Source organism: Salmo salar, chromosome ssa25, assembly GCF_905237065.1.
Source record: "Salmo salar chromosome ssa25, Ssal_v3.1, whole genome shotgun sequence".
NCBI lineage: Eukaryota > Metazoa > Chordata > Actinopteri > Salmoniformes > Salmonidae > Salmo > Salmo salar.
In genome coordinates, this window is record NC_059466.1 from 35,190,651 (window position 1) to 35,214,697 (window position 24,047).

Sequence of the window (24,047 nt, forward strand, 5' to 3'; positions counted from 1 at the left end):
TCTATTGATGTGTTTATTGTTGCGTTTATTGATGTAGTTAATGTCATGTTTATTGATGTATTAATTGTTGCGTTTATTGATGTATTTATTGTTTTATTTGTTGATGTTTTATTGATGTGTGTTCTTGATATATTTATTGTTTTATTTATTGCTGTTTTTATTGATGTGTTTTTTGATGTAGTTATTGTTGTGTTTATTGTCGTGTTTATTGATGTTTTTGTTGTCATGTTTTTTGATGTATATACTGATTTATTTAATGTCATGTTTATTGACGTATTTATTGATGTATTTATTGTCGTGTTTATTGATGTAGTTATTGTCATGTTTATTGATGTATTTATTGTTGTATTTATTGTCATGTTTACTGATGTATTTATTGTCATATTAATTGACGTATTTATTGTCATGTTTATTGACATGTTTATTGACGTATTTATTGATGTATTTATTGTCATGTTTATTTTCCTGTTTTCTTTTCTTGATATTTAGCCTACCTCTTGTGATTTGGAAGGCACGTATTCATGTATGAGTTGTTTTTTGCCAACAATAATATGGTAATGCGATAGAAAATTTGGGATAACATAGGCTATCTTCCTGACACCTCCTGTTCATGGGGATAGTATATTGCAAACACCTTTTTTTGGCAGGCTTTCTTACACAGAAGGCACAGTATTTGAGTTAGTTGGTTTCAGCTCTTCAGATGAAGTGCACCCGTAGATATAGAATTGTTCACGTATATGGATCCCTCCTGTGCCTACCTATCACCTCCCTTGGCCGTGAGACACGGTACCCTTTGACACCATTATGAAGCCTATACAACATTGTCTTTATAACAACATCATAAACTCAGCGTTGATGTCATAGTTGGATGAATGGTTTGATCAGTTAGCGTACATTACCCCTGGTCCTCTCTCTGACTAACGAGATGCTATCGTCAGTTAGCTCAATTGGCTAGCATAGCAGTAGTGCCGAGGGCCTGTAAGCCTCTCCAACTCTGTGTGTTTGGGGAAGGGATTTAGTTCTTAGTCCTAACATGACCTTCAGGCTCCATGAGGGATGGGGCTTTGTGCTACAACGTGATTACAGACATTAGTTTTATTACATGGTCTAGGTGAACTTCTGTGTTAACCCCAGTGGCTGGTAGTTTGACCAGACATGCCTCAGTTCAAGAGTACACAGTGATGCCCTAAACCAAACTCTGTGGACTGTATACCCCGCCATTGATGTTACAATATTTAATTGTGTATTTATTCATTCGTCCACGGAATAGAAGCTCTCTCTCACTTTACATTTGTACAGGTGAAGTAACATAAGGCCTGTTTTTTTCAGACCTACATCGGACACATTCTCCTCCTGGTCAATCCTAACAAAGACCTCCCCATCTACTCTACACTGGTGAGTATCTTACTACACACTACAGCAGGGGTGGGGGCCACAAAACATCTGTACTCACCATTTTTTTGTACAAATATTTTTTAAATGCTAACTTTTTATAACTAAGCAAGTCAGTTAAGAGCAAATTGTTATTTACAATGACGGCCTACACCGGGCCAAACCCAGACGACACTGGGCCAATGGTGCGCTGCCCTATGGGACCCCCAATCACAGCTGGATGTGATACAGCCTGCATTTGAACCAGGGACTGTAGGGAAGCCTCTTGCACTAAGATGCAGTGCCTTAGACCGCTGCGCCACTCGGGGAGCCCCTGAGGGGCCGCAGTGACTCGCGGGTCTGTGTACCCATGCATGGTGGCCCTAAGCAAAATGTTCCGCCAGTTTCCCATCCCTGCACTACAAGATGCAGTAATACATACGTTTATTTCCTCAACCTAAGATTTCCTCAAACCTTTGATTTGTCTAAGGTTTTATTGGCCTATATCTCTATCATGTACAGTTGAAGTTGGAAGTTTACATACACCTTAGTGAAATACATTTCAACTCAGTTTTTCACAATTCCCGACATTTAATCCTAGTAAAAATTCCCTGTCTTAGGTCAGTTAGGATCACCACTTTATTTTAAGAATGTGAAATGTCAGAATAATAGTAGAGAGAATGATTTATTTCAGCTTTTATTTCTTTCATCACATTCCCAGTGGGTCAGAAGTATACATACACTCAATTAGTATTTGGTAGCATTGCCTTTAAATTGTTTATCTTGGGTCAAACGTTTTGGGTAGCCTTCCCCAAGCTTGCCACAATAAGATGGGTGAATTTTGGCCCATTCCACCTGACAGAACTGGTGTAACTGAATCAGGTTTGTAGGCCTCCTTGCTCGCACAAGCTTTTTCAGTTCTGCCCACACATTTTCTATAGGATTGAGGTCAGGGCTTTGGGATGGCCACTCCAATACCTTGACTTTGTTGTCCTTAAGCCATTTTACCACAACTTTGGAAGTATGCTTAGGGTCATTGTCCATTTGGAAGACCCATTTGCAACCAAGCTTTAACTTCCTGACTGATGTCTTGAGATGTTGCTTCAATATATCCACATAATTGTCCTACCTCATTATGCCATCTATTTTGTGAAGTACACCAGTCCCTCCTGCAGAAAAGTACCCCCACAACATGATGCTGCCACCCCCCCATGCTTCACGGTTGGGATGGTGTTCTTCGGCTTGCAAACCTCCACCTTTTTCCTCCAAACATAACGAAGGTCATTATGGCCAAACAGTTCTATTTTTGTTCCATCAGACCAGAGGACATTTCTCCAAAAAGTACAATCTTTGTCCCCATGTGTAGTTGCAAACCGTAGTCTGGCTTTTTTATTGCGGTTTTGGAGCAGTGGCTTCTTCCTTGCTGAGCGGCCTTTCAGGTTATGTAGATATAGGACTCGTTTTACTGTGGATATAAATACTTTTCTGGGATTGATTTGCACTTTTTGCACCAAAGTACATTCATCTCTAGGAGACAGAATGGGTCTCCTTCCTGAACGGTATGATGGCTACGTGGTCCCATGGTGTTTATACTTGTGTACTATTGTTTGTACAGATGAACGTGGTACCTTCAGACGTTTGGAAATTGCTCCCAAGGATGAACCAGACTTGTGGAGGTCTACAATTATTTTAGTGAAGTCGGCTGATTTATTTTGATTTTCCCATGATGTCAAGAAAAGTGGCACTGAGTTTGAAGGTAGGCCTTGAAATACATCTACAGGTACACCTACAATTGACTCAAATGATGTCATTTAGCCTATCAGAAGCTTCTAAAGCCATGACATCATTTTCTGGAATTTTCCAAGCTGTTTAAAGGCACAGTCAACTTAGTGTATGTAAACTTCTGACCTACTGGAATTGTGATACAGTGAATTATAAATTAAATAATCTGTCTGTAAACAATTTTTGGAAAAATGACTTGTGTCATGCACCAAGTAGATGTCCTAACCGACTTGCCAAAACTATAGTTTGTTAACAAGAAATGTGTGGAGTGTTTGAAAAACGAGTTTTAATGACTCCAACCTAAGTTTATATAAACTTCTGACTTCATCTGTATCTTGTCAGTCATGGAGAGTATGTGACTGAATGTATTGTACACTATAAGTGTGTGTGTGTGTGTTGAGTTCCCTGTTGGGTGTGTCATTAGTCTAGTATGAATGGGTGAAATTTCGCCTTGATGGGGACCATTAATAATGCACTCTTCCAGTTAGTGATACACAGTGGAGGTCTGATTCTGCATTATACACCAGCCAGGCCACACACACACACACACACACACACACACACACACACACACACACACACACACACACACACACACACACACACACACACACACACACACACACACACACACACACACACACAGACTGTATATCTGCTGGGCCGTAGCCTAGACAGGCGTTTATGGTGTGCGTACACGTATCTTACTGTATCAGACAGGCATTTACATAACGCTGACAGAAACCTGTTTCTTTCAGTCTTTACATAAAGTACACATGTAATCTCTCTTAGACAGGCTCTTAGCTATGTCTGACACAGGGTTTCCACGTGGTAGTCTGAGTCTGACACAGGGTTTCCACGTGGTAGTCTATGTCTGACACAGGGTTTCCACGTGGTAGTCTGTGTCTGACACAGGGTTTCCACGTGGTAGTCTATGTCTGACACAGGGTTTCCACGTGGTAGTCTATGTCTGATACAGGGTTTCCACGTGGTAGTCTATGTCTGACACAGGGTTTCCACGTGGTAGTCTGTGTCTGATACAGAGTTTCCACGTGGTAGTCTATGTCTGACACAGGGTTTCCACGTGGTAGTCTATGTCTGACACAGGGTTTCCACGTGGTAGTCTATGTCTGACACAGGGTTTCCACGTGGTAGTCTATGTCTGATACAGGGTTTCCACGTGGTAGTCTATGTCAGACACAGGGTTTCCACGTGGTAGTCTATGTCAGACACAGGGTTTCCACGTGGTAGGCTATGTCTGACACAGGGTTTCCACGTGGTAGTCTATGTCTGACACAGGGTTTCCACGTGGTAGTCTATGTCTGACACAGGGTTTCCACGTGGTAGTCTATGTCAGACACAGGGTTTCCACGTGGTAGTCTATGTCTGACACAGGGTTTCCACGTGGTAGTCTATGTCAGACACAGGGTTTCCACGTGGTAGTCTATGTCTGACACAGGGTTTCCACGTGGTAGTCTATGTCTGATACAGGGTTTCCACGTGGTAGTCTATGTCTGATACAGGGTTTCCACGTGGTAGTCTATGTCTGATACAGGGTTTCCACATGGTAGTCTATGTCTGATACAGGGTTTCCACGTGGTAGTCTATGTCTGATACAGGGTTTCCACGTGGTAGTCTATGTCTGATACAGGGTTTCCACATGGTAGTCTATGTCTGATACAGGGTTTCCACGTGGTAGTCTATGTCTGACACAGGGTTTCCACGTGGTAGTCTATGTCTGATACAGGGTTTCCACGTGGTCTATGTCTGATACAGGGTTTCCACGTGGTCTATGTCTGATACAGGGTTTCCAGGCTACGTGGTAGACTATGTCTGACACAGGCTACGTGGTAGACTATGTCTGACACAGGGTTTCCACGTGGTAGGCTATGTCTGACACAGGCTATGTGGTAGACTGTGTCTGACACAGGGTTTCCACGTGGTAGGCTATGTCTGACACAGGCTAAGTGGAAGGCTATGTCTGACACAGGCTAAGTGGAAGGCTATGTCTGACACAGGCTAAGTGGAAGGCTATGTCTGACACAGGCTACGTGGTAGGCTATGTCTGACACAGGCTACGTGGTAGGCTATGTCTGACACAGGCTACGTGGTAGGCTATGTCTGATGTACCTCACATGTGGTGTATCTGCCATAACCTGCCTTGTGTGGCTAAAATGGCCATGACAGCTGAACAGTTCCATCAGGGGGACAAGCTGTTCTCACTGTCTGAAGATATACAATACAACCAGATGACTATCATCACTCTGCCTACTGTGGCAAGGCCTAGGCAGGGTAGTAAGGTATTTGAAGCTGGGTTTTGGAGGGGGGGGTGGTGCTGGACTGGTGAATGTATTTTATTACGGGTTGGGTTTTGGGGTTGGGATAGTTAATGTATTGCTTGTGGACATTGGACATAGTGTTTGATGTGGCTCAGGCTAGTACAGGAGTGGACAGAAGCCATGCTGTTCTGAACATGATTAGTGCCACAGAGATCCTTGAAACACACTACACTAGGTGTGGGGCAGGATATAATGTCCTTTATGTATCAGGGCAAGTGTGTGTGTGTGTGTGTGTGTGTGATGTATAAATGGGCTTTAACACTATGCTCTATAAACTCATCTGTTCTCTCTTTATCCCTCTTTCTCTCTCGCTCTCTCTGACTGACTCTCTCCCTCTCTCTGACTGACTCTCTCTCTCTCCCTGACTCTCTCTCTCTCTCCCTGACTCTCTCTCTCTCCCTGACTCTCTCGCTCTCTCCCTGACTCTCTCTCTCCCTGACTCTCTCTCTCTCCCTGACTCTCTCTCTCCCTGACTCTCTCTCTCTCTCTCTCTCTCTCTCCCTGACTCTCTCTCTCTCCCTGACTCTCTCTCTCTCTCTCCCTGACTCTCTCTCTCTCTCTCCCTGACTCTCTCTCTCTCTCTCTCTCTCCCTGACTCTCTCTCTCTCTCTCCCTGACTCTCTCTCTCTCTGACTCTCTCTCTCTCTCCCTGACTCTCTCTCTCCCTGACTCTCTCTCTCCCTGACTCTCTCTCTCTCTCTCCCTGACTCTCTCTCTCTCTCCCTGACTCTCTCTCTCTCTCCCTGACTCTCTCTCTCTCTCTCCCTGACTCTCTCTCTCTCTCTCCCTGACTCTCTCTCTCTCCCTGACTCTCTCTCTCTCTCCCTGACTCTCTCTCTCTCTCCCTGACTCTCTCTCTCAATTCAAGGGGCTTTATTGGCATGGGAAACATATGTTTACATTGTTTATTATCTATTTCACTTGCTTTGGCAAAGTGAAATAAACAATCAAAATAAACGTTACACTCACAAATGTTCCAAAAGAATAAAGACATTGCAAATGTCATATTATGTATATAGACAGTGTTGGAACGATGTACAAATAGTTAAAGTACAAAAGGGAAAATAAATAAGCATAAATATGGGTTGTATTTTCAATGGTGTTTTGTTCTTCACTGGTTTACTTTTTCTTGTGGGTACAGGTCACAAATCTTGCTGCTGTGATGGCACACTGTGGTATTTGTCACGGGTGTCATAGGGTGTAGACCAAAACGCAGCGGGAAAATGTATACTCATCTTCTTTTTTATTTAGGACAAAGAAGGAAAACCAAAACAAACGCCCTACAACGCCTGGGCATGCTCCTGATGAGGTGGCGGATGGTCTCCTGAGGGATCTCCTCCCAGACCTGGACTAAAGCATCCGCCAACTCCTGGACAGTCTGTGGTGCAACATGGCGTTCTTGGATGGAGCGAGACATGATGTCCCAGATGTGCTCAATTGGATTCAGGTCTGGGGAACAGGCAGGCCAGTCCATAGCATCAATGCCTTCCTCTTGCAGGAACTGCTGACACACTCCAGCCACATGAGGTCTAGCATTGTCTTGCATTAGGAGGAATCCAGGGCCAACCGCACCAGCATATGGTCTCACAAGGGGTCTGAGGATCTCATCTCGGTACCCAATGGCATTCAGGCTACCTCTGGCGAGCACATGGAGGGCTGTGCGGCCCCCCAAAGAAATGCCACCCCACACCATGACTGACCCACCGCCAAACCGGTCATGCTGGAGGATGTTGCAGGCAGCAGAACGTTCTCCACGGCGTCTCCAGACTCTGTCACGTCTGTCACGTGCTCAGTGTGAACCTGCTTTCATCTGTGAAGAGCACAGGGCGCCAGTGGCGAATTGACCAATCTTGGTGTTCTCTGGCAAATTTCAAACGTCCTGCCCGGTGTTGGGCTGTAAGCACAACCCCAACCTGTGGACGTCGGGCCCTCATACCACCCTCATGGAATCTGTTTCTGACCGTTTGAGCAGACACATGCACATTTGTGGCCTACTGGAGGTCATTTTGCAGGGCTCTGGCAGTGCTCCTCCTGCTCCTCCTTGCACAAAGGTGGAGGTAGCGGTCCTGCTGCTGGGTTGTTGCCCTCCTACGGCCTCCTCCACGTCTCCTGATGTACTGGCCTGTCTCCTGGTAGCGCCTCCATGCTCTGGACACTACGCTGACAGACACAGCAAACCTTCTTGCCACAGCTTGCATTGATGTGCCATCCTGGATGAGCTGCACTACCTGAGCCACTTGTGTGGGTTGTAGACTCCGTCTCATGCTACCACTAGAGTGAAAGCACCGTCAGCATTCAAAAGTGACCAAAACATCAGCCAGGAAGCATAGGAACTGAGAAGTGGTCTGTGGTTACCACCTGCAGAACCACTCCTTTATTGGGGGTGTCTTGCATATTGCCTATAATTTCCACCTGTTGTCTATTCCATTGGCACAACAGCATGTAAAATTTATTGTCAATCAGTGTTGCTTCCTAAGTGGACAGTTTGATTTCACAGAAGTGTGATTGACTTGGAGTTACATTGTGTTGTTTAAGTGTTCCCTTTATTTTTTGAGCAGTATATATGTTGAAGAGAGTAGGGCTTAAAGCTGCATCCCTGTCTCACGCCACGGCCCTGTGGGAAGAAATGTGTGTGTTTTTTTCTTATTTTAACCGCACACTTGTTGTTTGTGTACATGGATTTAAAATTGTTGTATGTTTTTCCCCCAACACCCCTTTCCATCAACTTGTATAGCAGACCCTCATGACAAATGTAGTCTTTTTTTAAATCAACAAAGCATGAGGAGACTTTGCCTTTGTTTTGTTTTGTTTCTTTGTCTATTAGGGTGTGCAGGGTCAACACGTGGTCTGTCGTACGATAATTTGGTAAAAAGCCAATTTGACATTTGCTCAGTACAATGTTTTCACTGAGGAAATGTACAAGTCTGCTGTCAATGATAATCCCACAGTCGTTATTGGGGTCAAATCTGTCTCCACTTTTGTGGATTGAGGTGATCAGTCCTTGGTTCCAAATATTGGGGAAGATGCCAGAGCTAAGGATGATGTTAAAGAGTTTTAGTATAGCCAAATGGAATTTGTTGTCTGTATATTTGATAATTTCATTGAGGATACCATCAACACCACAGGCCTTTTTGGGTTGGAGAGTTTTTATTTTGTCCTGTAGTTCACTCAATGTAATTGGTGAATCCAGTGAGTTCTGGTTGTCTTTAATAGTTGATTCTAAGATTTGTATTTGATCATGTATGTGTTTTTGCTGTTTTTCTTTGTTATAGAGCCAAAGAGATTGGAGAAGTGGTTTACCCATACATCTCCATTTTGGATAGAAAATTCTTTGTGTTGTTGTTTGTTTAGTGTTTTCCTATTTTCACAGAAGTGATTAGTCTATGGATTCTTCAATTACATTGAGGTGATCGATGACGTGCCGTTCCTTCTTTTACCGTAATGTATTTCTGTATTGTTTAGTGATTCACCATAGTGAAGGCGTAGATTCAGGTTTTCCGGGTCTCTATGTTTTTGGTTGGACAGGTTTCTCCATTTTTTTCTTTGATTTTTGCATTCTTCATCAAACCATTTGTCATTGTTGTTCATTTTCTTCGGTTTTCTATTTGAGATTTTTAGATTTGATAGGGAAGCTGAGAGGTTGAATATATTGTTAAGATTTTCTACTGCCAATTTTACACCTTCTCTATTACTGTGGAACGTTTGTCCAGGAAGTTGTCTAAAAGCGATTGAATTTGTTGTTGCCTAATTGTTTTTTTGGTAGGTTTCCAAACTACATTCCTTCCATCTATAGCATTTCTTAATATTACTCAGTTCCTTTGGCTTTGATGCCTCATGATTGAGTATTGCTCTGTTCAAGTAGACTGTGATTTTGCTGTGGTCTGATAGGGGTGTCAGTGGGCTGACTGTGAACACTCTGAGAGACTCTGGGTTGAGGTCAGCCTCAGGCCAGTAAGTGTGAGCAGAGCCTGCTGAGCATCGGGTACATGCCATTGGCTTGGGCTAGTGTAAGAGTGGGGGTTGGGCCTTTTTGCCCGCTCACGGCCTGGGCGTATGTGTGACTTCCATGTTGAGGCACTCTTTGCGGGAGTGGGGTGCTTGGGGTGGGCAGGAGGGCATAGGTCTGATCTGAGGGGGCCTAAATGGGGTGTAGGCATGGTTGACTTGGGGGGGTGTTGATTGGTTGGGATGGGGGTGTGTATGTGGCTGGTGGTGTTGTGGTCTGGATATAGGTCTTCTCGGCATGGGTCCTCTATGTGTAGGTCCAGGGGGGGTCCCGCAGGTCTGGGAGAGTGTCTCGCTGGTCTGGGCGGGGTGTCTACTGATCTGTTGCTCCTGTGTGAAGTGTTGGGGCTGCATTTGAGGGCGATGTCCTTTAGAGTCCGGGCGAAGGTGGGCACTGCTGCCTTGTATAGGTGGACCTGGTCATAGAGGCTGTTCAAGTCCAGGGTGGAGTGGTGGGCCAGGAAAACATTTGGTTCTGAGGCACAGTCACGGAAAATACTTGCGTTTACCTGCTGTACGGTAGCAGGGTGGAAGTCTTTTCGTGGTAGCAGGGTGGGGAAAGTAGAAGAAGCTTTTTCAATCACTCCCTTCAGTGCTGTGGCCACCCTTTCCTGCTGTGTTCTCAGGTCGTTTGTGCCTGTGTGTATTATTATGTGGCTAGGTGAACCTAGTTGGTCCTCGGAAAGAAGGTGTTTGGACACTCTGTGTTTGGGGAAAAAGTTGTTTTTATTTTATATATTTCCCATTTGAGTCCATAAGTAGTACAATCTGTGTCTTGTGTATGTCCTCAGTGGGTGTGGGGGGTTGTCAGGAGGGCTATCAGGGTGGCTGACAGGGGGGGTGCTCAGAGGGGGTGAGATCCCCTGGGCTTGGGGTTCTTCATTTGTCTGCTGTGATGTCGATGCTATGGTCAGGGTCTGGTGTGGACTGTTCTGCTGTGGTGTCGAGACTTTTGTTGGGAGCTGAGAAGGGCTGGTCTGCTGGCTTCTCTGCAGGGGTGACCACCTCTCTAGTGGGTTGTTCTGTCACACGCCATCCCCCTCGTCCTCTCCTCCAGCAGTCTGATCCTCTCCTCTAGTGCTCTGTTCTTCTCCTGCTCTTGCTTTTTATATTGAAGTTTTCTCACCACAGTCCAGAGTGCAGATATGTCTCTCTCCACCTCCAGCTCTCCGGGTCTGGTTAATGGGGTGTTGTGCTGGACTGTTGTCTGGGTCGGTGCTGACTGGAGTGTAATCACCTGCTGTTCCAGCTCCACCTGCCATTTCCTCCAGCTGGGTAAATGTATCCTTCATTTCAATGAAGGAGTAGTACTCTGTGCTGGGAGGTTGACTTTTCGCTTAGGGTTGCTCGTCTGTGGGGTTATATTCTGCTCAAAAAAATAAAGGGAACACTTAAACAACACATCCTAGATCTGAATGAAAGAAATAATCGTATTAAATACTTTTTTCTTTACATAGTTGAATGTGCTGACAACAAAATCACACAAAAATAATCAATGGAAATCCAATTTATCAACCCATGGAGGTCTGGATTTGGAGTCACACTCAAAATTAAAGTGGAAAACCACACTACAGGCTGATCCAACTTTGATGTAATGTCCTTAAAACAAGTCAAAATGAGGCTCAGTAGTGTGTGTGTCCTCCACGTGCCTGTATGACCTCCCTACAACGCCTGGGCATGCTCCTGATGAGGTGGCGGATGGTCTCCTGAGGGATCTCCTCCCAGACCTGGACTAAAGCATCCGCCAACTCCTGGACAGTCTGTGGTGCAACGTGGCGTTGGTGGATGGAGTGAGACATGATGTCCCAGATGTGCTCAATTGGATTCAGGTCTGGGGAACGGGCGGGCCAGTCCATAGCATCAATGCCTTCCTCTTGCAGGAACTGCTGACACACTCCAGCCACATGAGGTCTAGCATTGTCTCGCATTAGGAGGAACCCAGGGCCAACCGCACCAGCATATGGTCTCACAAGGGGTCTGAGGATCTCATCTCGGTACTTAATGGCAGTCAGGCTACCTCTGGCGAGCACATGGAGGGCTGTGTGGCCCCCCAAAGAAATGCCACCCCACACCATGACTGACCCACCGCCAAACCGGTCATGCTGGAGGATGTTGCAGGCAGCAGAACGTTCTCCACGGCGTCTCCAGACTCTGTCACGTCTGTCACATGCTCAGTGTGAACCTGATTTCATCTGTGAAGAGCACAGGGCGCCAGTGGCGAATTTGCCAATCTTGGTGTTCTCTGGCAAATGCCAAACGTCCTGCACGGTGTTGGGCTGTAAGCACAACCCCCACCTGTGGACGTTGGGCCCTCATACCACCCTCATGGAGTCTGTTTCTGACCGTTTGAGCAGACACATGCACATTTGTGGCCTGCTGGAGGTCATTTTGCAGGGCTCTGGCAGTGCTCCTCCTGCTCCTCCTTGCACAAAGGCGGAGGTAGCGGTCCTGCTGCTGGGTTGTTGCCCTCCTACGACCTCCTCTACGTCTCGTGATGTACTGGCCTGTCTCCTGGTAGCGCCTCCATGCTCTGGACACTACGTTGACAGACACAGCAAACCTTCTTGCCACAGCTCGCATTGATGTGCCGTCCTGGATGAGCTGTACTACCTGAGCCACTTGTGTGGGTTGTAGACTCCGTCTCATGCTACCACTAGAATGAAAGCACCGCCAGCATTCAAAAGTGACCAAAACATCAGCCAGGAAGCATAGGAACTGAGACGTGGTCTGTGGTCCCCACCTGCAGAACCACTCCTTTATTGGGGGTGTCTTGCTAATTGCCTATAATTTCCACCTGTTGTCTATTCCATTTGCACAACAGCATGTGAAATGTATTGTCAATCAGTGTTGCTTCCTAAATGGACAGTTTGATTTCACAGAAGTGTGATTGACTTGGAGTTACATTGTGTTGTTTAAGCGTTCCCTTTATTTTTTGGAGCAGTGTATAATGAAGGGGTCTGGTCTTACCCGCTCGGGGTGGGGGTATCTTTCTCAAGGGAGAGCTTCTCCTGCTGGGCTAATTCTTTGATTAGGTGAAAGTCCAGCTGAAACTGTTTGGGGTTGCCCTGTACCATTACTGTTCCAGACTTATAGAGATATATATTTGCTGACTCCTCGTTGTCTAGTATCCTGAGTTTCCAACCCTTGTTAACACCCCCTGTCTTAACTGAGGGGTAGTGTGCTAATATAGCACTGTGCCATGCCAGGGGATGGTCTGGTTAATATAGCACTGTGCCATGCCAGGGGATGGTCTGGTTAATATAGCACTGTGCCATGCCAGGGGATGGTCTGGTTAATATAGCACTGTGCCATGCCAGGGGATGGTCTGGTTAATATAGCACTGTGCCATGCCAGGGGATGGTCTGGTTAATATAGCACTGTGCCATGCCAGGGGATGGTCTGGTTAATATAGCACTGTGCCATGCCAGGGGATGGTTTGTGTGGAAGATGAGGTTGTTGATGTTCCCATTTTTATAATAGTCAGCAAAAAGTGTCTCTTGATTTTCCATAAGGAGCTTCATTTTGTGATCTTTTCTTGCCTTATCATTCTTTACATACACAGGGTACTGTATTTAATTACCTCTGAACAGCAGGAGGCAGCTTCTAAGGCCTCTCCATTTGGTTTGAGTAGACTGTGCGACTCTCCTGCCATTGTTGGGCTGAAGGACTTTGACACCTCTCACCTGACACATCAGTGCTAATTGAAGTTGTATCAAGCTTGGCAGCCTTAATTTAGCGTTCAGTCCTTATAAAGTAATGTAATGTGTTTTTATTCTTGGCTTTTGGAAATAAAATATAACTTCAGACTAAACATTACTCACTCAGTTTCAGGATGGATGGTGTTTTCAGGTTTCTGTTGTTTTCCAGAGAATTTGCTGAATAAGCCTTCCAGGTGATTACATAATTCTGTCCAAAATCAGGTTGTAGGTTTTGAGTTGATTTGGAGTGAAGGTTATGTTGTAGAGGGTAGCATCCTGTAAATGTTCCTGACAAAAAAATCAAAGTTTATCTAACTCTAAATCTCTTTTTTTAAGAACATGCTGAAAAATGCAGGAGCTTATCTGATCATGACCTCTCTCTATATCTCTCTCTTCCTGACTCTCTCTGACTCTCTCTATACCTTTCTCCCTATCCCTCTCTCTGTCTATACCTCTCTCCCTCTATATCTCTCCCTCTCTCTGTCTATACCTCTCTCTATCAGGTGAGTCAGTTGTATCTGAGTTCTTCAGGGCGTTTGTGCTCCTCTCTGCCTCCTCACATCTTCTCCTCAGCAGAGAGGGCCTACCACATGATGCTGCAGGAGCGACGCCCACAATGCTTCATCCTCAGGTAAACACACATATTCAAATGCATGCACATGTGCAAACCTGCACACAATCACTAAACAAGTGCCAGTATCACCTCCGTGAGAAAGCATTAGTATTTCATTCAGATCATTAACTCCAATCAGTTAATGATTTAGAGTCAGTTAATGATTTAGAGTAGGTGAATGGTGAAGTAAGGGCCACTGCCCAATTTGCCCAGACCCTCCCCAGCAGGTCAGTTAAGCGCTCCCAGAGAGATTAATGGTTCTCGGAGCTTTGGCGCAGCCTGCTCTTTTCTTTGTCCCTGGCTGGACGGAGGCAGCTTCCTGATTGCAATTAAATCCCGTTCCGGCTCTCCATTGCCGTTCCCGCTGAGTCGCAGCGGATCTGGTAGTGAGTTAATGCACTTCAGCCGCCAGCTATCCATTACACACACACACACACAGTCTCCATGCTCCACTGAGCTGGAAGGAGTCAAAATGTTAGGTCCCTCAAGGGCAGGGTACACACGCACACACACACGAGGCCAGGGTATAGACACATGCCTAGGAGCACAAAACGCCCTTGAAATCGAATAAAGCCATGTAAATAAAAAGAGGGGTAAACGACTCTGCACTTCAAACTCTCAGCATAGTTATTAGTAGGAGGACAAAATGTTGCACACACACACACTCAAAGACACACACAGCGCCGTCATTAGTGGTGGCTTAAATGACCTTCGAAAGCCATCTGCTAAGTGATACATAGCTGGTGTGTGTGTGTGTGTGTGTGTGTGTGTGTGTTATACGTTCTCCCCTCGGGTGTAGCTCGTCTGAGGAGGAGACGTAAATGCCTGGGCCTAAACACACCAGGTAATACAGATGAAAGGGGAAGAAATGTGGGGTGCGATGAGCGATAAATAAATCAGACCACAACCAGAACTCAATTTTAACCCTCAGGGGATGTTTAGTGAATTAGTTAAATAAACAATATAACACACCCATAAATAATCAATAAGAAACAAAACAACCACAACAAGGGAAGGTAAGAGAAGGGAAATGTTTGGGATCGGGGTCCAAGTAATGAAAATAAACAAAAGGTCCCTCCTCTTCTACACACCTAATCCTTCCTAACACACTCTAAACCCTAACCCACTGTCCTACCTGGTTCCAAGAAAAATACAAGGGTGACACCCGCCCGGCTAACCTAGTGTATAAAACAATGGGTTATCTACGTGAGAATGTACACCCATGGGCAGATCTACCTTTTCCCTTCTCCAGGACCTAGGTAGGGTGGAGCGCCTCAGGAGGACAGGCTGAAACACAAGGAAATTAACACAAATAATCAAACAAAAAACAAGTGTCCTCTCTCTCTCCCCCCCTCCCTTCTCTTCTCACACGGCAAACAGATATCCTCTCTGTAATCAGCTACAGCCACGCCCACCATCGTTAGCCGCAACTCGGTACACCTGTAATGCCCAGGACACAAACACACTAACAGGGGAAAATGGGGAACAAGAAAAATGTAACACGTAACACGCCCCCCACAAAAAAGAGTAAACCCCTGGGTTTATGATAAAACCCTTACATATATTTTTCTTACAACACCAAAGTTATCAAGGCCTTGTTCTATTATTACTTATCTTTTTTTTTAACTAGGCACGGGACAAAGCGTCCGCAACTATGTTTTCTGAACCCTTTATGTGCTGAATTTCTAAATTATAACCCTGTATAACCAACGCCCAACGCATAAGACGTTGGTTGTGGTTATACATGCGGCTCAAGAAAGTTAAAGGGTTGTGGTCTGTGTATACCACAACAGGCAACACACTGGAGCCAACATAAACCTCAAAAAATTGTAGGGCAAATAACAGCGCCAGGGTCTCCTGTTCGATAGTGGAATAACGTGACTGACAGCTGTTGAATTTACGAGAGAAGTAGCAAACAGGGTGATCTAGACCATCGTGTTCCTGTAATAGTACAGCACCTGCACCCACTGAACTGGCATCCACCTCCAACTTAAATGGTTTCTGGAAATCAGGGGCAGAAAGAACAGGAGAAGTACACAATAGTGCTTTTACAGAGTCAAAAGCAGATTGACATTCAGCGGTCCACTCAAAGGACACTGAAGGACTGAGTAACCTAGTCATTGGGGCTACAACTGTTGAGAAATTCCTACAAAATTTACGATAATAACCCGTCATGCCTAAGAATCTGCGTAATTCTCGGCGAGTGGCAGGGGCAGGAAACCGGGTGATAGCATCCACCTTAGCTGCTACGGTACGCACCTGACCCCGACCTACCTCTTTACCCAAATATGTAACAGTTGCCTTTCCAAACTCACATTTGGCTAAGTTAAGGGTCAAAGAAGCGTTGGCCAAGCGTGCAAACACAGCCCTCAATGTGCTCATGTGATTAAGCCAGGTAGTCGAATGAACAACCAGGTCATCCAGATATGCAGTACAATCAGGAACATCAGCCAATACAATATTTACCAAACGTTGAAACGTGGCCGGAGCATTCCTCATTCCAAAAGCCATCACTGTGTACTGGCAGAAACTGTCAGGAGTTACAAAAGCAGACACCTCAGAGGCACGAGGGGTTAAAGGCACCTGCCAATAACCTTTTAACAAGTCAAGCTTCGTAACATACGCAGCCGATCCAATGGTGTCTATACAGTCATCCATGTGAGGTAAAGGGAATGAGTCAGGTATAGTTACATTATTCACTTTCCTGTAGTCAGTGCAAAACCTTTGAGTCCCGTCAGGCTTTGGAATCAGCAGACAGGGGGAACTCCAAGGACTGCCACTGGGGATTGCCATCTCATTTTCCAGTAAATAAGTTACCTCTTTCTTCATCACTCCTCTCTTGATTGAATTCACACGATAAGGGTGCTGTTTGATTGGAGCAGCATCACCTACATTTATATCATGTTTCAACACATTGGTACGACTGGGAACATCCTGAAAGAGACTTGGAAAATCAGTGATTAGTAACTCAATATCAGATCTCTGCTGATCATTCAAATGCAACAAATGGGTTGGGTGAGACGCCACCATCTCCGAAATACACAAACGAGCACACTGCTCAGGAGTATTCCGCATCACCAAACCGTCCTCATCATTTATGCTGACTCCTGGGTGAGTAACCAGGCTCACAGAAGCAACAGAGGATACAACAGGTTTTTCACTGGTAATGGGAGACTCGATACCACCTCTAACCAGATAGGCTTTAATCATGTTAACGTGACATACCCGGAATGGTCGTCTACGGTCTGGCGTTTTGATAACATAATCAGTATCACTGAGTTTTCGGTCCACTACATATGGGCCAGAGAAACTGGAAGAGAGACACGAGCCAGGTACCGGCAACAACACCAAGACTTGGTCACCTGGTTCAAAAGAACGAAACACAGATTTAACATCAAAATGACGTTTCATTTTCTTTTGTGTGGTAGACAGATTTTCTCTGGCTACAGCACAGGCGTCATGCAACCGCTCCCGGACTTGACTAACATAGTCTAGTACATTAGTAGAGGACCCAACTGAATCAGACATTTGTTCTTTCAGTACCTTGAGAGGCCCTCTCACGGTATGACCAAAGATTAGCTCAGCTGGGCTAAACCCAAGAGACTCCTGTACGGTCTCCCGAATAGCAAACAGCACGTAGGGCACCCCCTCATCCCAATCTTTTCCTGTGTCCATACAGTATTTACGCAACATAGCTTTTAGCGTCTGATGCCAACGTTCCAGCGCGCCCTGACTCTCCGGGTGATAAGCGCTAGACATCTAATGGGACACTGACAAGGACTTCAACACACTTCCAAACAATTTTGATGTAAAATTTGTGCCTTGATCCGTCTGTACAATTTTTGGAAATCCAAAGGTAGAGAAATACTTAATCAGCGCCTTCACAATCGCCTTACTTGTGATTTTACGCATAGGAATCGCCTCTGGGTACCTTGTAGCAGTGCACATTATTGTTAACAAGAATTGATTACCCGACTTAGTCCTAGGTAAGGGACCAACACAATCGATGATTACCTTCTCAAACGGCTCTCCAATGACCGGAATAGGGCAGAGAGGAGCCGGGGAAATAACCTGGTTAGGTTTCCCCACCACTTGGCACGTACTACATGTACGGCAATAGCGAGCCACATCCTGTTTCATTCCCGGCCAGAAAAAAATGACGGAGGATTCGGTCGTAGGTTTTAGTCACCCCTAGATGACCAGACCAGGGAATATCATGAGCTAGGGACAACACCTTCGTCTGAAATGGGGCAGGAACTACAATCTGGCTAACGGAACTCCAATCATTTTCTAGATCAGCACGGGGAGTCCATTTTCTCAAGGAAATACGTCACACCTTTCCTGTTTTTCTCACTCGAAGGTAACATGGAGGAAAAACATTTGGCCAAGCCCACATCCTCTATCTGGGCAGCTATTAGCTCCTCCCGAGTAACTGGCAACCTTAAACAGTCCACCGAGGAAGCCATTGTCTTGTCTTTATTTCCATCATCATGATCAGAACTCACTGGGAACAAAGGAGTAGAACACTGAATATCTTCCCCATTCAACATAGGTGCAAGCACAGAGTCAGCTAAGTCTACCATGGTACCCAAGCGACGTGACTGCGCAAGCGTAACGGCACACGCTGGAAATGCGTCGGGAAACGTAGTTCCCAAAACATCAGCACTTGACTGAGCATCAGGCTTGTCTAGCACTTCTAACACAGGCACAACTTTGCCTCCTGCTAGATCGTTACCCATGATTAGAGCAACCCCATTCACGGGAAGCTCGGACTGTACACCGATTCTGAAATATCCACTCACTAGATCAGAAGTCAAATGGACAGTATGTAACGGAACAGGCACACAACCCATTTCGATCCCCCTCAATAATACACTAGAGCCACAATAAGACTCTTCTGACCAAGGCAGAACACTCGAGAGAATTACAGACTGAGCTGCACCAGTATCTCTCAATATCAAAACTGGCTTTTGGTCTCCAGAATCACCTGTCAGGGAAACAAAGCCTTTAAATATGAACGGGTTGTACATTTGATCAGGACGACTTAGTACAACTTCAGGACTCGCCTTTACAGAGCTCTTATTGGTTACTTTAATCAAACCCACACTTTTATGGAGTTTAGGGGTTGAAGCTGGTGACTTGTGTTTTAGAGACATACATTCCGAAATTACGTGTCCTACTTTATGACAGTAAAAACATGCTCGTTCCTCCTTTTGATTCAGCCGTGTACTTCCTGAGTAACGGGGTGAATTGAAGACAGAAGAGGATACAACCGGTCTAGTCTCACTACGGGGTGTGGGAAACACCGTTTTATGTGTTAACACAAATTCATCTGCAAGCACCGCGGCGTCAGATAACTTTAACACTTTCTGTTCATTAATGTATACAACCAACCGCTCTGGGAGGCTGTTTTTAAATTCTTCCAATAACATTAATTCACGAAGACCTTCAAAGTCATTGATTTTACTCGCTGAGCACCATTTGTCAAAGAGAGACCCCTTCTCTCTAGCGAATTCAACAAAAGTTTTTATAGAGGATTTGGAGTGCTTCCTAAACTTTTGTCTATAAGCCTCTGGCACAAGCTCATACCCACGGAGCACAGTAGCCTTAACTATGTCGTAATTAAGACTATCAGCAAGAGAAAGAGTACCCAATACCTCCTGCGCTTTACCGGACAATTTACATTGGAGTAAAAGCGGCCACACGTCCCTAGGCCAATTCAAAGCCACTGCTATGCGTTCGAATGCACAAAAGTAAGAGTCAACCTCAGATTCACGGAATTGTGGAACTAAAGCAATATGCCGGCTAATGTCAAAGGTAGAGGCAGATCCTGGGGTGGAAAACACACTATTGGAAACGGCAGGGACAGCGGCCAGCCTCGCCATCTCCGCCTATAATTCCAATTTGCGCATTTCGAAGTCCATCTGCCTTATCTTAAGGTCCTTTTCTGCTTCCAACTCCAGTCAGCGCATCTCCAACTTGAGATGTAGCTCATCCTTTCGGATTTGTGCTCGCTCTTCTGCCTCCATCTGCAAATGTATAGCTGTAGGCATAGGAGAAAGAGGGTCAAATCGAGGCAAGATGTCCGGGGCCTTATACTCGACCTCATCGTCGGGCCTAGACGGGGTACCCAGAGCATCCACCACCTCTCCAACCGTAGGCCGAGGCAAAACCAACACCTGCTTTTCCATCAGCGCCGCTAATACCAATGCCTTTACCTCCGCCTTAACAAAACCCCTTGGCACGGAGATATCGAAATGGTCTGCCAAAGTCTCTAAATCCACTCTCCTACAATTCTCAAAACCCTCCCACGTTGGGTTATCCAGAAAAAACTTCAGGTTAAAGTTTGCCAAATTCTAAATCCACCACCTAACTACTACACAGCACTAAACACTACACCAAACACAACAACCACCCAATCCACCTTTACTACCCTAGTGTGCGGGCACAAGCTGGATCAATAAATATCCCGGATGAGCCCCCATATTACGTTCTCCCCTCGGGTGTAGCTCGTCTGAGGAGGAGACGTAAATGCCTGGGCCTAAACACACCAGGTAATACAGATGAAAGGGGAAGAAATGTGGCGATAAATAAATCAGACCACAACCAGAACTCAATTTTAACCCTCAGGGGATGTTTAGTGAATTAGTTAAATAAACAATATAACACACCCATAAATAATCAATAAGAAACAAAACAACCACAACAAGGGAAGGTAAGAGAAGGGAAATGTTTGGGATCGGGGTCCAAGTAATGAAAATAAACAAAAGGTCCCTCCTCTTCTACACACCTAATCCTTCCTAACACACTCTAAACCCTAACCCACTGTCCTACCTGGTTCCAAGAAAAATACAAGGGTGACACCCGCCCGGCTAACCTAGTGTATAAAACAATGGGTTATCTACGTGAGAATGTACACCCATGGGCAGATCTACCTTTTCCTTTCTCCAGGACCTAGGTAGGGTGGAGCGCCTCAGGAGGACAGGCTGAAACACAAGGAAATTAACACAAATAATCAAACAAAAAACAAGTGTCCTCTCTCTCTCCCCCCCTCCCTTCTCTTCTCACACGGCAAACAGATATCCTCTCTGTAATCAGCTACAGCCACGCCCACCATCGTTAGCCGCAACTCGGTACACCTGTAATGCCCAGGACACAAACACACTAACAGGGGAAAATGGGGAACAAGAAAAACGTAACACGTAACAGTGTGTGTGTGTGTGTGTGTGTGTGTGTGTGTGTGTGTGTGTGTGTGTGTGTGTGTGTGTGTGTGTGTGTGTGTGTGTGTGTGTGTGTGCTCGCGTGTCTTTGTGTCCATGTTCTGTATTTAGACAGGCCTTACAGTCAACCTAACTGTTAGTTCAAGTCCCCCATGGAGCAGAGTAGTATACTTCACCACAGTCCACCTAACCTGAATGACCTCAGTGAGATGCCCAGTGGATGGATCAACCTAACCTGAATGACCTCAGTGAGATGCCCAGTGGATGGATCAACCTAACCTGAATGACCTCAGTGAGATGCCCAGTGGATGGATCAACCTAACCTGAATGACCTCAGTGAGATGCCCAGTGGATGGATCAACCTAACCTGAATGACCTCAGTGAGATGCCCAGTGGATGGATCAACCTAACCTGAATGACCTCAGTGAGATGCCCAGTGGATGGATCAACCTAACCTGAATGACCTCAGTGAGATGCCCAGTGGATGGATGCCTGAACAGAAACTAAATGATGAGTACATATGACCATTAGCTTCAGTTGCCATCTCCACTAACCCAAATAAACGTCCGTAGGTCCTTCACTAGAAGAAATAAAGAACATGTCTAACAAAGTGTTTCTAAAAATGCACAGAGCACCCCCGTTATAGCCATAGCCTGTGTTCTTATGATAGTGTCCACTTGATAATTAACCTACGTAACAGCCAGTGGAATCCTGTGGCGCGTTATTCAAATACCTTAGAAATGCTATTACTTCAATTTCTCAAACATATGACTATTTTACACAATTTTAAAGACAAGACTCTCATTAATCTAACCACACTGTCCGATTTCAAAAAGGCTTTACAACGAAAGCAAAACATTAGATTATGTCAGCAGAGTACCCAGCCAGAAATAATCAGACACCCATTTTTCAAGCTAGCATATAATGTCACATAAACCCAAACCACAGCTAAATGCAGCACTAACCTTTGATGATCTTCATCAGATGACACGCCTAGGACATTATGTTATACAATACATGCATGTTTTGTTCAATCAAGTTCATATTTATATCAAAAACCAGCTTTTTACATTAGCATGTGACGTTCAGAACTAGCAAACTTCCGGTGAATTTACTAAATTACTCACGATAAACGTTCACAAAAAACATAACAATTATTTTAAGAATTATAGATACAGAACTCCTCTATGCACTCGCTATGTCTGATTTTAAAATAGCTTTTCGGTGAAAGCACATTTTGCAATATTCTAAGTAGATAGCCCGGCATCACAGGGCTAGCTATTTAGACACCCACCAAGTTTAGCCCTCACCAAAGTCAGATTTACTATAAGAAAAATGTTATTACCTTTGCTGTTCTTCGTCAGAATGCACTCCCAGGACTTCTACTTCAATAACAAATGTTGGTTTGGTTCAAAATAATCCATAGTTATGTTCAAATATCCTCTGTTTTGTTCGTGCGTTCAAGACACTATCCGAAGTGTAAAGAAGGGTGACGCGCCCGATGCGTTTCGTGACAAAAAAAATCTAAATATTCCATTACCGTACTTCGAAGCATGTCAACCGCTGTTTAAAATACATTTTTATGCCGTTTTTCTCGTAAAAAAGCGATAATATTCCGACTGGGAATCTGTGTTTTAGTACAAAGAGAGAGAAAATAACAACATGGGGTAGCCTCGTGCACGCGCCTCAGTCTCATTGTCCTCTGATAGACCACTTACCAAAGGCGCTAATGTTTTTCAGCCAGGGGCTGCCTCGACTTCATTCAGCTTTTTCCCGGGTTCTGAGAGCCTATGGGAGCCGTAGGAAGTGTCACGTTACAGCAAAGATCCTAAGTTTTCAATAAAAAGAGTCAAGAAGCCCAAGGAATGGTCAGAGAGGGCACTTCCTGTACAGAATCTTCTCAGGTTTTTGCCTGCCATATGAGTTCTGTTATACTCACAGACACCATTCAAACAGTTTTAGAAACTTTAGGGTGTTTTCTATCCAAAGCCAATAATTATACGCATATTCTAGTTTCTGGGCAGTAGTAATAACCAGATGAAATCGGGTACGTTTTTTATCCGGCCGTGTAAATACTGCCCCCTAGCCCTAACAGGTTAACACCATTGTAATGGCTAGCTGCAGGATTCTGAACGGAGAAGTGAATGGAAACAAGGGATGAAAAAGAGAAGGGATAGCCCAGAGGAGTGATGTCAGGTGGGTGGAGGAGTGAGATGGAGGTGACAGATGTAGCCTACACCCTGATGACTCACTCTACTGCACACATCATTCATCTGAGACCAGGAACAATGTGAAAGCACACATGGACACAGTCACATACACAGATATTCACACCATTGCATGGACACAAACAGACACACACAAATCTATTTTTATTTATACTTGCCTGTCTCTCTCTCTGTGTGTGTCTCTCTCTCTCTCTATCTCTCTCTCTCTCTACAGTGGGGAGAGTGGTTCTGGGAAGACGGAGGCCTGTAAACACATAGTGAGACACCTGGCAGTGAGGTCCAGCCCCAAAGGCTTCTCTCTTGAGCCCAGGATGAAGCACGTGAGTGTGGGTTACTCTACACAGACTGAGCACCTGGCCCTGGTTGTCCTAAAACGATTCATCCTCTTGGAGGACAATGGAAGTTGAATAGAAAATGTTTACTGATGAATGCTTCAATGCTGAGACACAGGTTTTTATAATAAAAAGCAATTTTCCATTGAACTTCTATTGTCTTCCAAGAGTGGCTGAATATTTCTCACACTTCCGGTACGTGCTTTCTTTCACGCACCTTGGTTGGACTGTGATAGCGACTGACCTTTGTTCTCTTTATCACCAGACACACACAATATCAGAGAGGGTAAACAGGCAGGCAGGCAGACAAACAGGCAGCCAGACAGACAGGTAGCCTGTCTACCTGTCTGCCTGTCTGTCTTCCTGCCTGTCTGCCTGTTACAGAGTCCCTGTGGTGTAGGGGTTTGAGATATGTATTGACGGACCAAGTGATCTGTGTTAGTGCAGTGGTCTGTACAT

General features: G+C 45.1%; 1 protein-coding gene across 4 annotated transcripts in view; it reads left to right on the forward strand.

Annotated features, from left to right (window-relative positions):
• LOC106595389 (unconventional myosin-XVI) overlaps positions 1-24,047 on the forward strand; it is a 242,290-nt gene that overhangs the window by 109,373 nt on the left and 108,870 nt on the right. For all 4 annotated transcript variants that reach the window (XM_045707327.1, XM_045707325.1, XM_045707326.1 and 1 more), the window contains 3 exons: positions 1,330-1,395; positions 13,699-13,826; positions 23,471-23,576. In XM_045707327.1, coding sequence (XP_045563283.1) covers positions 1,330-1,395; positions 13,699-13,826; positions 23,471-23,576 — 300 coding nt within the window. The remainder of the gene's footprint in view (positions 1-1,329; positions 1,396-13,698; positions 13,827-23,470; positions 23,577-24,047) is intronic.